General features: G+C 48.3%; 2 protein-coding genes across 3 annotated transcripts; both read left to right on the top strand.

Moving 5' to 3' along the window:
- The first annotated feature begins 5002 nt into the window (after positions 1-5002).
- On the top strand, positions 5003-9716 carry LOC122368865. 2 transcript variants are annotated; one of them, XM_043343151.1, is made up of 7 exons: positions 5004-5155; positions 5333-5386; positions 5999-6194; positions 6510-6626; positions 6999-7145; positions 7436-7593; positions 8128-9716. In XM_043343151.1, the coding sequence occupies exons 3-7, from the start codon at positions 6017-6019 to the stop codon at positions 8233-8235; spliced, it is 708 nt and encodes a 235-aa protein (XP_043199086.1). In that variant the 5' UTR covers positions 5004-5155; positions 5333-5386; positions 5999-6016; the 3' UTR covers positions 8236-9716. The 2 variants fall into 2 exon arrangements, with proteins under 2 accessions (XP_043199085.1, XP_043199086.1); XM_043343150.1 differs by lacking the exon at positions 5333-5386 and having other exon boundaries at positions 5003-5155; positions 8128-9710.
- A 2808-nt stretch (positions 9717-12524) lies between these two features.
- Positions 12525-13955, top strand: LOC122368872 (MFS-type transporter SLC18B1-like). Its single transcript, XM_043343178.1, has one exon. The coding sequence runs from the start codon at positions 12525-12527 to the stop codon at positions 13953-13955; it is 1431 nt and encodes a 476-aa protein (XP_043199113.1).
- Positions 13956-14469: the final 514 nt, after the last annotated feature.

Here is a 14469-nt window from a genome sequence, read left to right as displayed (position 1 = left end):
CTGATACAGACGACACAAAAACAAAAAAATGTTGGGAGTAAGCCTAGAAACCTAAGAAATTCAGTTTAGAGGCTGTGTCATGCATTGAAATGTAAGCTTTTTTTCTAGACGTCACCGGTACCACTTTGAGGAATGATTTTTTCGCCGTTAATCCGTTTATAGCCCAGTTCCACACTACCCACCCCTTTATCAAGCTTATTTCTCCTTAACGTGCCCGAGCCTAAATTTTCGGTGGCGATCGTATACCGGTGATGTTTTGCACTATACGGTCGTCCGTATACCCGCACCGGTGATACCGGTCATGTTTTGCACTATAGTGCAAACATGACGACCGTATATATACGGTCGTTCGTATACCAGCAGCTTAGGCAGAGCGGTCGACGGAGCCGATCGCACTGAGGACAGGTGATGCTGTTACCGCTCGACTGACCGCTGTCTACCGCGCGGATACTCCGATGAACCGCAGTGCCGCCGGTCAATGGTGCACGACGCGCGGTTCAACGTCCGAAACTCTATGGTAGTTTGCAGCGTGCTGCTCTACTTATCGAACGGGACTGCAGACTGGCGTTTGGACTAGAGAAAGTAGATAATGAATTGCTTTTTATCATATATTGACTATGATATTAAAATAAATAGGGGTGAACTTTTAATATCAGTCGGATTCAGGCATTAATAAAAGGAACTTGATAAATTTAAAACATCCTCTTTTTCGTTTCTATTGTGCTAATTACATGCTGTTCGAGAAGCATTCCGCCTCACGCTTTACTGAAAAAAAAACTAGGCAATAGGCATGCTCTCGCTCACAATGGATAAAGACAGTCTAAGAAATGTATTACATTTAAGCACACAATTTTATCAATTATTCAAGCATTTAACAAAAAGTAGACAATTCGAAAACACCTATCAATCGATTCAGCCAACAAACCCATTCGCATCTTCACAATGATCACACGTTCTCCAATGTCTGCTTCTCTTGAGCCACGCACCGCCTTGTACCGCAGTCTGAAAAAGCCCAGAGACGCAGGTTACTCAATACTCTGCAGCCGCGGGGTTTGTCCGCCCGTTAAGACTGGTCTGTGTCCGGTCTGAACTCGGGTCTTGTCAGTTTAGGGTCTGATCAGATTAATTCAGCTGCGTTCCACCAACAGTTATGTTTGTAAACTACGAGTAAATCGTAACGGTCAGATATTGTAAGGTTTCGGTATGGGCGAAAAATTGAACTGCCTATTTTAGATCATAGTTTGAATCTAAACAGTCTGATGAGTTTACACTTACCTTTGGCAGGGCTGGGCGATGGCTGACAGACCAGCAGACCGCCATTGACAGTGACACCCACTGTCATTTGTTGATCCTGATGTCATCCCAGCTGCATCACTCACGGCTGTGAGCTCCAGAGTTCAGACTCTGGTTTTCGTGACCAGCTGACCTGGCGGGAGTCGACCAACGCTCTGAAGGTGTTCGTGGCAGCCAGTCTTCTTTACCGAGAGTGTGTGTACCACTGGGTGGACAGTCGTGGCAATCCAACTCATGCGCCGCACAATCTGGGAAACAGACACACATGTAGGTATATAAAATATGTGATACGGACAACTTGAGACAGTCGATTAGTGTTGAGATGGTATTCGGCCCAACAAATAAATAGTTGAAATCGAAGGCATTCTTCGAGAGACAGAGTGATTGATTGGGTGAGTGAGTGAGTGAGTGAGTGAGAGTAATAAGTGAGTGAGTGAGTGGAGGAGAGAGAGAGAGAGAGAGAGAGAGAGAGAGAGAGAGAGAGAGAGAGAGAGAGAGAGAGAGAGAGAGAGAGAGAGAGAGAGAGAGAGAGAGAGAGAGAGAGAGAGAGAGAGAGAGAGAGAGAGAGAGAGAGAGAGAGAGAGAAGGGGAGGGTGGGAGTGAGCATCTTACCTTCGATGTGTTGTGTCGGTGCCGGGGCGCTGTGACAGGCTGAAGATCTTATTCTAATACCAACTGCCACGGAGCCAGGATAACGTTCCTATAGTGCTGTTCCACCGACGCCAGACGTTAGAGTGGTACCCCGACGCTCCTCCACTCCTATCGCTCACACGAGGACAGCGCTGTTCTATCGTAGCGCAAATACCTGACGGAGGCCCACCAAGCCACGTGTAGCGTCGCGCGCAGCCACGCCCCGATAAGACGGAGTTCAGGGCGCTGAAGTATGCAGGTAGACCACCACTTATCTGCAACAAGACCAGCAACGGTCGAGTGATTGGTCTGGAGTAGTCTCTTTGTTTGTAGAGTAGCACCGGCGTCGGTGCAGGGTATGTACCGTGGGCTGATAACGCCAACGGTCCGATGAGAAAAAAGTCAGATATAAGAGTTATCTATGGAGCATAATTCAACCTTTTTACTACCCCAACTAACGTGCAAACATACAAGCACACTGTGGTAAGATGCATAAAATCGAAGACGGGTATTCACAGACCCAGTACCTATTTTAGTTTATTTTACATCTCGACGATGATGGCCAGTCAGATGTTCTTGACCGCAAAGTCAGATATCTTTTAGTCATAACATGTCATAACGAATCGTCAGTGTCTGTTTCTTAAGCCAGCAGACACGCTATAATTAACGCATCAAGTGTTAGGTATGTGCTTGAGTTTCCGATGAATGCCCATTGCGTGTCGGACAATGTCAACAACCGTACAAAAACCATTTAATTTGGCTGTTGACTTAGTATAGGTGGATTCCCTAACAGCATGAGTCCGCCACGCAGCAGCGTTAATGACTGGGTTTATCGTCACTGAAGAAACAACACTGGTGCATGTAACTTGTGTTTGCCCAACGGACAATGCATCGTAAAAGGTTTGTTTGATCCCACTCAACGCACACAAATTATGGGTCATTTGTACATGCAACTGGGAAAGCAGTGCTAATTTCTAAATCGATTCGTTTATATCTCCCTGTGGTTCTAATCCCGCACAATGCACGGCGCACACCCCAATCACCAAAACGCTCGGTGAATGTCACTCATTCGCCGCTAGATGGCAGTAGGAGTCGACGCCTGAAGTTATGCTGTGCCGCAGGACACCGATACTGAAGCCCGCATCGCCCGGCTTCAACATAACATTACGCAGCGGTTCCTAAATTTGGTAACTTGCAAATTATATATGGGAAAGGGAATAGGAAAGCAGCCAGCGTATTCCCCATATATCGCTGGATAATGGATATGCATTTCAAGGCATTGAAGAAGAGACTTCACGGTTCATTCCTCGGTGAATTTAGTCGGTAAAATATGTTTTGCGTCCATACCTATTTACCTGCAACGCTCTACTTTAGGCTCACTATACGTTAATATCGTTTAGTCATTCAAATTCGCATAAATATTCACACAATGTGAATTGTTCGACGCAGCAATAGCCCAAGTTACAAGACACGAGGTAACGTTCACTTAGCAATACATCAGCGTCACAATGCCGTCGAGCGGCTGCGTTATTCCATCCACGCCGTTCTGATGGATTAACAATTAGCCTTGGGTGGGCGGTGCCTTATCGAGCCGGTCACCGAGGCACCGGCCACACAGGCGGGACACGGTGGGAACACCGCACGCCGGCACCTGCACGACCCCACGACAGCGGCCACCGGCGGCGGCGGTACGGTCGATCGAGTGTCGCTTTGAGCGACCTCCTGGGCCACTCGGACTGTGCAATGTGCATTACAGCTCCGCTTCAGGCACTGGTACCCGGTAATTGGGTGCAGTACGGGGTCGATCGTTTTCCCTGACCGACACTAGGACCGGATGGTTACATGCGATATTCTTGTTAAACATTCCTTTAAAAAAAAAATGAAGCGCCAAAAAGAAACGTTTAAACATTTTGTGAGCATAAACCTGAAGTACGTAGATGCAATGAACAATATAATTTTAAAAATAAATGATTTTTATTGTTTTGAAGGTGCAACAATACTTATTTCAAGATGAGGAGGATCGTATGACGAAAATATCTAATATCTAGTCAGTGTCTTACAAAGAAATTGTGGTATAAGGGCTGTGAACTCTTTTGTAGCAGCTTTCAAGCTGGCTCAAACCTTCTTCGAAACCTCAACACAAAAATCTTCTGCTTTCTTCAACTTCTTTTTTTGCCAGTCGCGATGAACATTATGCAGCAGTATCCAAATAAAACGGCAGGTGCTCTAAGAGTACGGTAACCAGGTTACAAGACTTGACCGAAACCAATGGAACCATTGCGTACAGACCGTCACGTTAACATTGCATGTCACCCTCACTCTATAGACCATGCACGTGTGCCGCGCGGGACGTGCTATAGCACTGTACACGTCAGGCGCGGATACAAGGGGGGGGGGGCCATGGGGGCCATGCCCCCCCCCCCTTGGCCGATTTTTTTCAAAAATAAAATAAAAAGTTAAAAAGTTAAAAAGCTGAAAAGGGGGCCTCCTGAAAATAAAGTGGCCGAAATCCGATGAGTTTTTTTTAACCTACCCACTTAGTTATTTCTTAGAAGACTAGCTGAGAAGACTTCTTTGTTAGAAGATTGGTAAAGCTTTTCATAACTTGGAGGTCTCTTATACTCACAGAGATGACCACTTTTACAGGGCCTCCTAACCTGCACAGAGGGCCTCCAAGCCTGCACAGATGTTGAGATGTTGCCTGAACAGCTAGATAAGCTCAATAGACGCAGTTTTTTTTGGGGGGGGCCCAACAAGTGGGAAGATGGGGCCTCCAACAGGTGGGATTATGGGGGGGCCTCCTGGTTTCTAATGGCCCCTCCCTTGGAGATTTTCTGGATCCGCCCCTGACACACGTGTCGCCTACCGTCGCTGTGCCACGGGACGGGACCACGGACCAGCGCCACGGGACGGCACCACGGGACCAGACAACGTACCAGCGCCACGGGACGGCACCACACACCGGCCGCCGGGCCGTTATTTATTGACCGTTCACGTGTAACGATATGGCAACGCGTCAACAGAGCGGGTCCGCCGGCGCACCGCGGGTCACCGTCGGACGGAGCGGAGGGCAGCAGCTGGCGCAGGTCGGGTCGGGTCGGCGGGTGTGCGGGTCGGGTCGGGGTCGGGTCAGGTCCGTGGGTTAGGTGAGGTTCGAGCACTGGTTGAGAAGCGGATACGACCGAAACCGGACGGAGTGCACGGCGGTCGACATTAGGGCTCAGGCAGACAGGTAAGAAGGGACTGGGAGTAAGAGGGAAAGGGTGGGAGACAGGTAAAAAGAGGCGAAAGTAAGAATGAAAGTTTTTAGTGCTAATTTTGTCTGGTTGGATTGTAAATTGCATAATTCAGTTGTTTTGCTTGTAAAAATTGAGACATCGACTGATACGTTGTTCTTTTCTTTCATCAGAAAGCCAAACCGGTAGCCCGAGGTCAACTTTCACGAATTGCAGCGGGCAACTCGGTAAGGTTCCCCTCTGTCATTGGTGCAGCTGTCATTAGCAAGTTTCGCCAATCACGTATCAAAATAATAAAAAAATATCTAGTAACATTCCATTTACCTTGTTACATACAGCGCGGCGTCGAAATCCTTCCAATGAAACTTTTATGAGACGCGAGAGTTAAATATGCGCCGTTTATCGCTTGCCATGGCTAAACAAATTAGTGCAAAGTAGTGTTAATGGTTTACTGGGTGACTATGGCTTTATGTGGCCCGTAAACACGATGAGAAGACTCTGTTGCATCGCAGCGATATACGCAATGCATGGACTATGAACTATGAAGCCACCTGACTTCTCCCGCAAGCGATTCGTTATGTCAATAATACTGATAGTTAACCACACTATGTAGCTTGAGGAGTTCTATAGCCTTCTTAACCCAGCAGATAATGGCAGTCGGCACAACGCATCCTTATTTTCTGACTCTGCAAGGTACTGGAATGGATACCACATACCCTCTAGGCCTCAAGCATGTATGTTAAACCTAAGATGTTGTTTCTCTACCTTGTACTTTTAATGCCATCTGACTCCCCCCCCCCCACCCCTGTTTATAATAAATCCTTTCACACTGGCTTCAGTGAAGTTCCGTGGAAAAGATGTCCGAAATAGAACAAGATATCAAGAAGGTTGTCATCACCTTCTTCGCACCACCTCTGAATGACAAGGACAGCAAGAACGATGAGCTGCGGAAGAAGGTGAAGAACTCAGGACGGTTCGACCACGGCGGCTACATGTTCCGGACGCGCGAGGTCTATGACACGTATCGGTATGGAGGTGAGTGTCGCCGGGGGAGGGAGGGAGGGAGGGAGGGAGGGAGGGAGAGAGAGAGAGAGAGAGAGAGAGAGAGGGGGGGGGGGGAGAGAGAGTTGATATAAAATAATACATAATATACGCTTAAATTTCAAGAGATTTAGAAACGATTTCACAACACATAGGTACGGTAACTATGTGAAATCGTCAACTATATAAAGAATTATAACGTCTATAATAAACGTACAGTATTTACAAAGAATGTCTCTAGCAGATACATTAGGTCAAAATCACACTATAAATTCATTTTACCTACTCGTCACATGTTTATTTTTTCAGGAGCATTTCCAATGTTTCATTATCAAGATGACCAGAAAATGGTTCAAGATCTGGAGGATAACCCATCTAAGATGTTCCCAAAGTTCGCTCTCGGTGACGGCGTGGAATCTCGGCAAGGTGAAAAAGCTAACTAAATTTTAATATCCCTCAATATTTAATTGCATCACCCTTAGTAATGCTGTTGATGATACAGGTAATGATGGTGATGATTATAATTGCATATACAATGATACAATGATTTCACTTTCCACAGGCTACCAATCGATTAAAATGACAGGATAAGCGCCACAGATTCTCAAAGTTCTAACAGAATCTGATGAGTCTGTGGTAGGACATCCGTGAATGGGATTAGAATGGTATTTGTCCAGTACCATTCTCATCCACTGGTGACCTTCGAGTCGTGTTTGTCATTCTGCAGTCATCTATACCCAGCTAGTGAAATCCAGTCTCATGTCTTCATTAAAAGTCACAGATGGTGAATCATTTCAGGCATATACCACGAGGTGGCCAGGAAGCGACTGAAGGCCTACGACCCCGACTGTCCGCTGGATGACCTCAGCTTCATAACTCTGGCCTACAAGGCCCTCGAGCCGGAGCCTGTCAAAGAGCTACTGGACAACTGGAAGACCTGGACGGGTGAGCAGACCGCACTATAAATGCTGATGATTGGAAACACTTTGTTTTTGTTTTTAGTGAGAATTCATTGATCTTATTTGATAAGTTTTTAACGGAGAGCGAGTTGATGGTAAAAATTCGTGGTTCTAGCATGCAGAAAATATCACTACCAAGTACCACACTTATTTTATCTGCTTGATGTACCGTTGTCCGCTGTTTGCCACACGTGACGATTTTGGTGTTTATGACTGATGTTGGCAGGCCGTTGAGGTCGAGTGTAACAATCTTGTTGTTTTGTATGCTATTGCCAGGCGCACGTGCCATTTTGGAGGATTTCGGTGACAAAGTCCCTATCCAAGAAGTGATATTCTTCGCCCGTCACTACCCGGCTGATTTCGACGTGTTCGCCTACATCGTACTGCTGAGCTTCAAAAACGAGCCGGAGGCGGCCCGTTGGGTTCTCTACTATGTGAGTCGGCAGAAAAATATGCAGGGTTGCATCACACAAACCAAAAGTCAGCACCGCTGTGGTGGCAAGTGTTTCGCTTTTCACGAGTCATTGAACGCATGCTTTGTACGCTACATAAAGCGTTGTCGTATTTCAATCAGAGCTACAGGCACATGGTTACAATATTATTCATGTCTTAGTTATAGTCTATATAGTTTCGCTGCGACGCTGTCGACTCAACTTCTTGGCTCTTGCCGCAGACTGGGATAGAACATTAAACCAGTCGAAACTATTAAAACGACTGAGAGGACACCGGAACAGGACTTACTCAGTCATTATAAACCTTTGACTAGTCATGGTCAAAGTGCAAATGACAATTGCTTCACTTGGACTGGACGTAACGCCAATTGATGCAGAGCAGCATTAACTGCAGCATTAGTTTGGCACACGCGCGGTCCCTGCCGACTGACAATCAAACTGATGCCTGGACTGTTGCCCGCCCCCTGCAGGCTGAGCGTTGGACCAGCCCTCACACATATACCCCGTCTGCTGCAGGTACAGAGACTGCGTGTGGAGCGCTGGTTCGGCTACAGTACGGTATACGCGGCCGCCCCCAGCTATAGACGGCATGTTGGCACCCCGGGCACCCCGGCCGACAAGTGAACGGTGCAGTCACCGGCAGCAGAGGCGCCACGGGGAATAGGGAGCCGGCCGGCGCGGCAGACGTGCAGCGTCCTGAGATCGTCAGAGATGTGCCATGTGTCATCAGTCTGCGCGTAGGGTGACACCAGTCACCTGTCAGGCGTCATCAGCCACTGTGCCTCTGCTGGTTGGGTGTAACCTATCACTGTGTCAGGGTGTCTGCAACGAAACCGAGACGCCACGACAGAATGCTATAATAAAGATCTTATATGGAACGAAATACTCATACCTACAATTATCACCACTGTGCCTGATATCTCACCTCGGGGTATTTATATCATTTTGTACATAGTAATACAACTTAAGTAAATCCTTAGCAACTGGTTCCCACTTCCCAGTACCTATTTCTGGGGGGAAGGGACGAGGTAATCCCGTGACCCGTACCATATAAAATGTGCTTTCAAGCCCGGGTGAGTGGCCGCTACCCGCTGTCATATTGTTATCTCACCTGAAACTCATTCACCACTTAGGTAATTCGGACTCAAGGTTACGCCCCTGCGTTCCTGCTGTCTTCTTATCCATAGCAATTGCAAATTCCTTCATAAATTTGCATTCATTATCGGCATTCAACATAACCCAATTAAATCCAACTACGCGCACGAACTTTTCGTGACAAACATTCTTAACGACCACTTTGCGTCAACCATACCATGGGAGTAGGAACCTCACGAAAAGTGTGTGTGTTGGTAAGGAGGGGGGGGGGGGCAGCGAAACTTCAATGTCACTTTGTGGGAGCCCCAATACCCCTTAAGAAGACATTCTTGCAGTTTTGTACTCATCTCACCTTGCTGAACTATTTCATGCTCTTAGTTTTGTATCTAAATCAAAAACAAATATATTACTTTAAAAAATGACTGAAAAGTGGGGGGGGGCGGGGGGCATGGCCAACGGCCCCCGCCCCCTGTTCCAACGCCTATGAACCATATCAACTACTTTGAGAATGGCGAGTGATATTTTTGTGCGTCATATAGTTATTTACATCGAAGTGATGATTCACCTAGTGAACGAGCTATAGGTCGTCTACTAGCTCCTAGAGTTTACCTCTGCAACCTATATTTGATGCACAATAAGCAGTAAATAACTTAAATGCGTTCAATTTTCAATCTTTCTTGATGTTACAAGTCATTTGCCGCGTCTCCGCTGTTATGTTTCGTACAGTTTCTAGATGTGTTGAGGCTGTTATGTCGCTCCCCTCCCGCAGTCGCTCGCTCCCAGCTGGCTCAGACCTCACCTCCCTCCGTCCGTGCGAGAGAAAAGGACAAACAGGTGGCGTTATTGTGAGAGAAGAGAATTGGTGATAATGTGTCATTCGTGTTGCTGCCGCCCAAACCGCTGCAGCTGAACATGTCAGGTGTGCGCATTCATCGACGATCTATGCATCTGTCGCATTCGTTCGCAATAAATACACAGTCTATGCAGATAATATATGAATAAATCCCATACCTACTGGTCTCTGCTGGTGCGTTACACATAGGGCAAACGCTGTCGAGGGCTGCTAATACCTCAATATACGAAATATCCTAACATAAAACTGAGGAGGGGTGATTAAAGGGACCCTCCCACCTTCAAAAAAGTTTATGAATTGGCATGAAAGTGATGTCGCTCGGTTCAGAAAGAGCGAAAACGAATTCTACCAAATTTCACCGAAAAATATTCACCGGTTTTCAAGATATTAGACTTTTACTTTTGTTTACTTTTTGGGATCTCCGCTGTTCCTAGCGACTTTATTTGGAAGCAATAGTTTGGCAGCTGAAAGTGCGGCACTTGTTGCGCGCAAAGCAGCATATACTACCGCGTGCTACAAAACGTTTCAGTCAACATTTAAAAATCGTTAGATATCTGCGCTGACGTCACACATTCAGAGGGGTATTCCTATGCATTAGCCCCTCTGAATCAAAATGCTGCAATTTTGAAATTCAATATTTCCGATTTAAGGCATTTCTCGATGTTGTGAGTGCCGAAACCGGTAATTGTGAGCCAGGGACCCCATTTTGGCTATCTCAACTCAAATCTTATGTTAAGGTGGGAGGGTCCCTTTAAGAAAGAAATCCCCGCCAATCACATTATCACACGCGCTACTACACGGGTAAACGGCAAATTAACTTCTTTAAATGCATCGTTCTGCTGCTGTGGTAGAGGCATAACACCATTGTCGTCAAAATTGTTTCTAAATAAATGGTTCTTGAATTTCAACTTTCAAGAAATGGTTCAATCACATGGTTCTTGGTGTTGTTAACCCTATTAGAGGCATGCTCCTGTCACCGGAAAGGGGTCAGTGGTCTTCTTATGTTAAAAAAAACGTTTGATAAAATGACGAAAATTATATTAGATATTCATAGGCGGCGTCAGGGCACCGAAATTAGGAGGTGAAATCGAACTACCTTTCTTTTTCCTGGACCCGCCTATGATTCATCCCTTGTTCACTTGTGAACTTGTACCTAATGCCTACAAATAATGTTGATATGCCCACAGAATGAATAACTACAGTTATAATGCATCAGCATCGTGATCTTCACCCACAGCAGGGGCGTAGCCAAAAGGGGGGGCATAGGGGCCATGCCCCCCCCCCCCCGGAGCCCAAAAGGGCCCCCATCACGGTGTCATAAGTACGGTAAGGGGCACAATAAAAGTAGCGTAAGGGCCCCTCGGGGCACTCCACTGGGTTCGCGGGGGCCTTTCGGGCCTGAGACCTTGCCGCTAGGGCCCTCTGGGCTCTCTTCATTGGTTATAAAGGGCCCTTCGGGCCTTAAGTTTTGCCACTGGGCCCCTCGGGGCCCCTTTCCATTGTGTTCGCAGGGGCCCTTCGGTTCTCTCAGTTCTAACATTTTTTTTCATTTTTAAATAATTTTTTTTTAAATTTATTAGGGCCCCCTCCAAAAAATAGTGGATGAAATCCGATGACTTTTTGAATTTTGAGGGGTTTACTTTGGGCCCCTGTAAGTTTGGCCCCCTCCTGGAGGAAACCCTGGCTACGCCCCTGCTAACCCACATTGACATAACTTGCCTCACGAACAGGACCTCCCAATTCACCATGCCCTGGAATCGCCCCTGACAAATTTATCAACTTGACATTTCAGGGCCCAGTTTAGTTTTAAGAAAAGTCAGAAAATTTCAGCTTCCTAGCTCCAGCCGTACCTATATTCCCGAAAAACCTGAGGGGGTGAATGAAAACTATCCTCTGCCACTAATTGGGTTAAGAGGCGAAAATGATAACAAATAGTTAAATTGAAAATTTCAGTTTTTCAAAGAAGTGCGTGCGTTATGTGACTGTCTGTAAAATATTTGAAATATTCAAAGCAGCCCCACTTTACTTTGGTCAAATTCAGTAACCACTGTCCACCAAGCATTATGGTCGCAACTCGCAATTGCCGTGTGCCGTGACGGGGCTTCAAATGATTCAAGGTACGTTTTTTCGGCTACTAGTCTTTTACCTACTGTTTTTGTTTCGAATTTTCGACCTTCGTATCGAGGTCGCTCTGGTCGTTGTCAAGAAACTACAGACACTGAGCTTAGCAATTACGTGTAGCATGTCTGTTGCTAAGAGATGAGTGCCGATCGGTAACATATTTTTTTTTTTTCAGATGCAGCCCATGAAGTTCTAAACTATCGACGTTGAAGCATAGTCATTAATCATGATTTATCATAATTTGTCGATCAAAACATCATTTTGTTTACAAAAGATACCTGAAAACTTTACCAAACGTGCAGGCTGTATCATTTTTTTTTTTTTTTTTCACCTATGTAGAGGTTTCTGAAACCAGCTGAATCACGATCGCACCAATCAATTAGCGTTCAGGTGGCAGTCGCGTGCCGCCGGCCGCCGGGGCCCTCCGACAGTCGGACGATCTCTGCACCCGCGCGAGGACGGGCCCGCTGCTCTGACTCCGACGGACTCCGGCAGCGCACGACTGACGGACCGAACACCACGGAACCCCGAAGGATTCCCGCACCACGAGACTGTGACGGACTTCCATCACCCTGGCAGCACAGGACTCCGACAGACTAAGGAATCTTCCACCGCTCCGACGGAACTGAGCGCATCACTCAGAAGGGCTGCTGCTATTGGCGAAGAAAAACGTCGACGCTTGGAAATACATTGGTAGTGATTGAGAATGAGCTAACCTGAGCCAATTTGGCAAGTAGTCACAAGTTTTATTAATCGGCTATCCATAGCTTTCCTTCGATTCTGTTTTCAAAAGAAATAAACTCAATTCCAGTCCAGTGAAGCTTGAAGCTGCCGAAGTAAAAACATGGCGGTGACTTCATTCTGTGACGATCCGGAGAGAAAAGCGACCGAACCATTGCTGAGCTCGTCGAAACTCGACTACGGTGGCACCCAAGACGAGAAGATCGACCCTCATTGTGTGGCACTACCAGAGGAAACACCGCTGGTGGGATCCAAGTCCGACCCGGTTGCTCCAGAGTCACCCTCGAGTCGGTACACGCCCCGGCAGAAGCGTCTGCTGGCTGGTCTCGCTGTGGTCAGCATGTTGAATGGCTCGCTGATGGCCGTCATGGCTCCGTTCTTTCCAGCAGAGGCAGCGCGTCGCGGCGTACCTCAGACAGCCATCAGCGGCGTCTACAGCTGCTTCGCGCTCACCCAGGTGGTGCTGTACCCGCTGGTCGGCTCGCTGTCGCTGCGGGTCGGCGTGACGCGCCTCTACAACGCCGGCATGGCCACCGCCGGCGTCTCGACGGCGGCGTTCGGCGCCTTCAACTACATCCGCGGAGGCACGCCGTTCATCGTCGCCTGCTACGTCGGCAGGTTCGTGGAGGCCACCGGCACCGCCTGCGTGGCCGCCTGCGCCTTCACCATCATCGGCAACCAGTTCGGCGACTGCGCCAGCTCGGCAGTGGCCATGGTGACCGCAGCCCAGTCGATCGGTATCACGGTCACACCGGCGCTGGCGGGAGGGCTGTACGCGTTGGCTGGCTTCGGGCTGCCATTCTACGTCATCGGCGGCGCCATGATCGTGGCGGCGGTCATCAACGCCCAGTTCATGCCGGCAGTGGTAAAGGAGAACAATTCCTCGGAAGGTCTGTTCCACATGGTGAGGACTTTCGCGGGCTCCCGCGAGAGCTGCGTGTGTCTACTGTTTGTGTTCAGCTACATGTTAATTTTTCTTGCCTTCATTCCGTCGGCAGCGCCGTACGCAGACAGCGTCCTCGGGGCCTCTCCAGCCATGATCTGCCTCTTCCTCAGCGTCGCTGCCGCCTCGTGTGTCGTCATGAGCTTCGTGTGGGCGTGGATAGCGGAACGCATCTCCAACCCGTACCCGATGATGGCCATCTGCCTGCTACTGGTGGCCATCAGCCAGCTCCTGATCCCACCTGTGCCGTGGCTCGGTCTCCAGCCAAGTCAGTGGCTGTTCGGACTGGGCATGACCATGGAGGAGGCCGTGTTCGGGGGCGCCTACATCCCGTGCTTCCAGCTAATGCTGACAGCCACGGTGCGCGCCGGTCTCCCTGACGACCTGCGCACGCACGCGTTCGTCTCCAGCGTCTACTGGACGGCGTACTCGCTGGGTATCGTGGCGGGTCCGCTGGCGGGCGGCGCGCTGGTGGACGCCTATGGGTTCTCGATGATGATGACGGCCGTGGCGGGATGGGCGGTGCTGATGGCACTGGTGGCAGCAGCTCAGGCTGTCGCTAAACACACCGAGCTGAGGAGGGGTCAGTGAGGGACTCTGGTGTGGGGGAGCGATAAGCCAGTGTCTCCGTCAGCAGAGGAGCGGCAAGGCCCGCGGGAGGACAGAATGGGTGACGAGAGACTTGGAGAGAGGTTCTTTTCATGCGCGGAGAACATAATAAATCCTTGGCAGCATAAACTGCTGAGAGAGCATGCTAGTTCTCCGTTCGAATGAATAGCGTGTCTCAAATGTCGCCACGACTTTTTCGATACAGAGAATGCACTTCAGGGAAAAACGTATAAATATTTTATCCGATCATTGCCGACTTGTTGAGACTTTGACTGTGTAGCGTGCAGAGTGAACCACCAATCTGCCATGCAGTTTTGCCCGCCAGTCGCACAAAGTATAAACTAATAAGCGCATCAAGTCTCTTCATTATTTGGAGCCAGTACAGCGGCCTAAAAGGCTACCAGCCTCCTCAACCACTTCGCCGCTGTTTGATGCTCCTGTTTCGGTGCTCCATTTCTATAAGATTGGTACAGAATAATACGTAGATCTGAGGAAA

The sequence above is a fragment of the Amphibalanus amphitrite genome, unplaced genomic scaffold, assembly GCF_019059575.1.
Source record: "Amphibalanus amphitrite isolate SeventyFive unplaced genomic scaffold, NRLGWU_Aamphi_draft 000984F_arrow, whole genome shotgun sequence".
Taxonomy (NCBI): Eukaryota; Metazoa; Arthropoda; class Thecostraca; order Balanomorpha; family Balanidae; genus Amphibalanus; species Amphibalanus amphitrite.
The sequence above is the reverse complement of the archived record's forward strand: the minus strand, read 5'-3'. Positions and strand labels throughout refer to the sequence as shown.

Excerpts from the sequence above, each read along its gene's own strand:
- LOC122368865 (XM_043343151.1), top strand. The coding sequence starts at position 6,017 with ATGTCCGAAATAGAACAAGATATCAAGAAGGTTGTCATCACCTTCTTC. Across the intron at positions 7,146-7,435 it reads CAACTGGAAGACCTGGACGG|GCGCACGTGCCATTTTGGAG; the intron begins GTGAGCAGACCG and ends TGCTATTGCCAG. Across the intron at positions 7,594-8,127 it reads CCCGTTGGGTTCTCTACTAT|GTACAGAGACTGCGTGTGGA; the intron begins GTGAGTCGGCAG and ends CGTCTGCTGCAG.
- LOC122368872 (XM_043343178.1), top strand. The coding sequence starts at position 12,525 with ATGGCGGTGACTTCATTCTGTGACGATCCGGAGAGAAAAGCGACCGAA.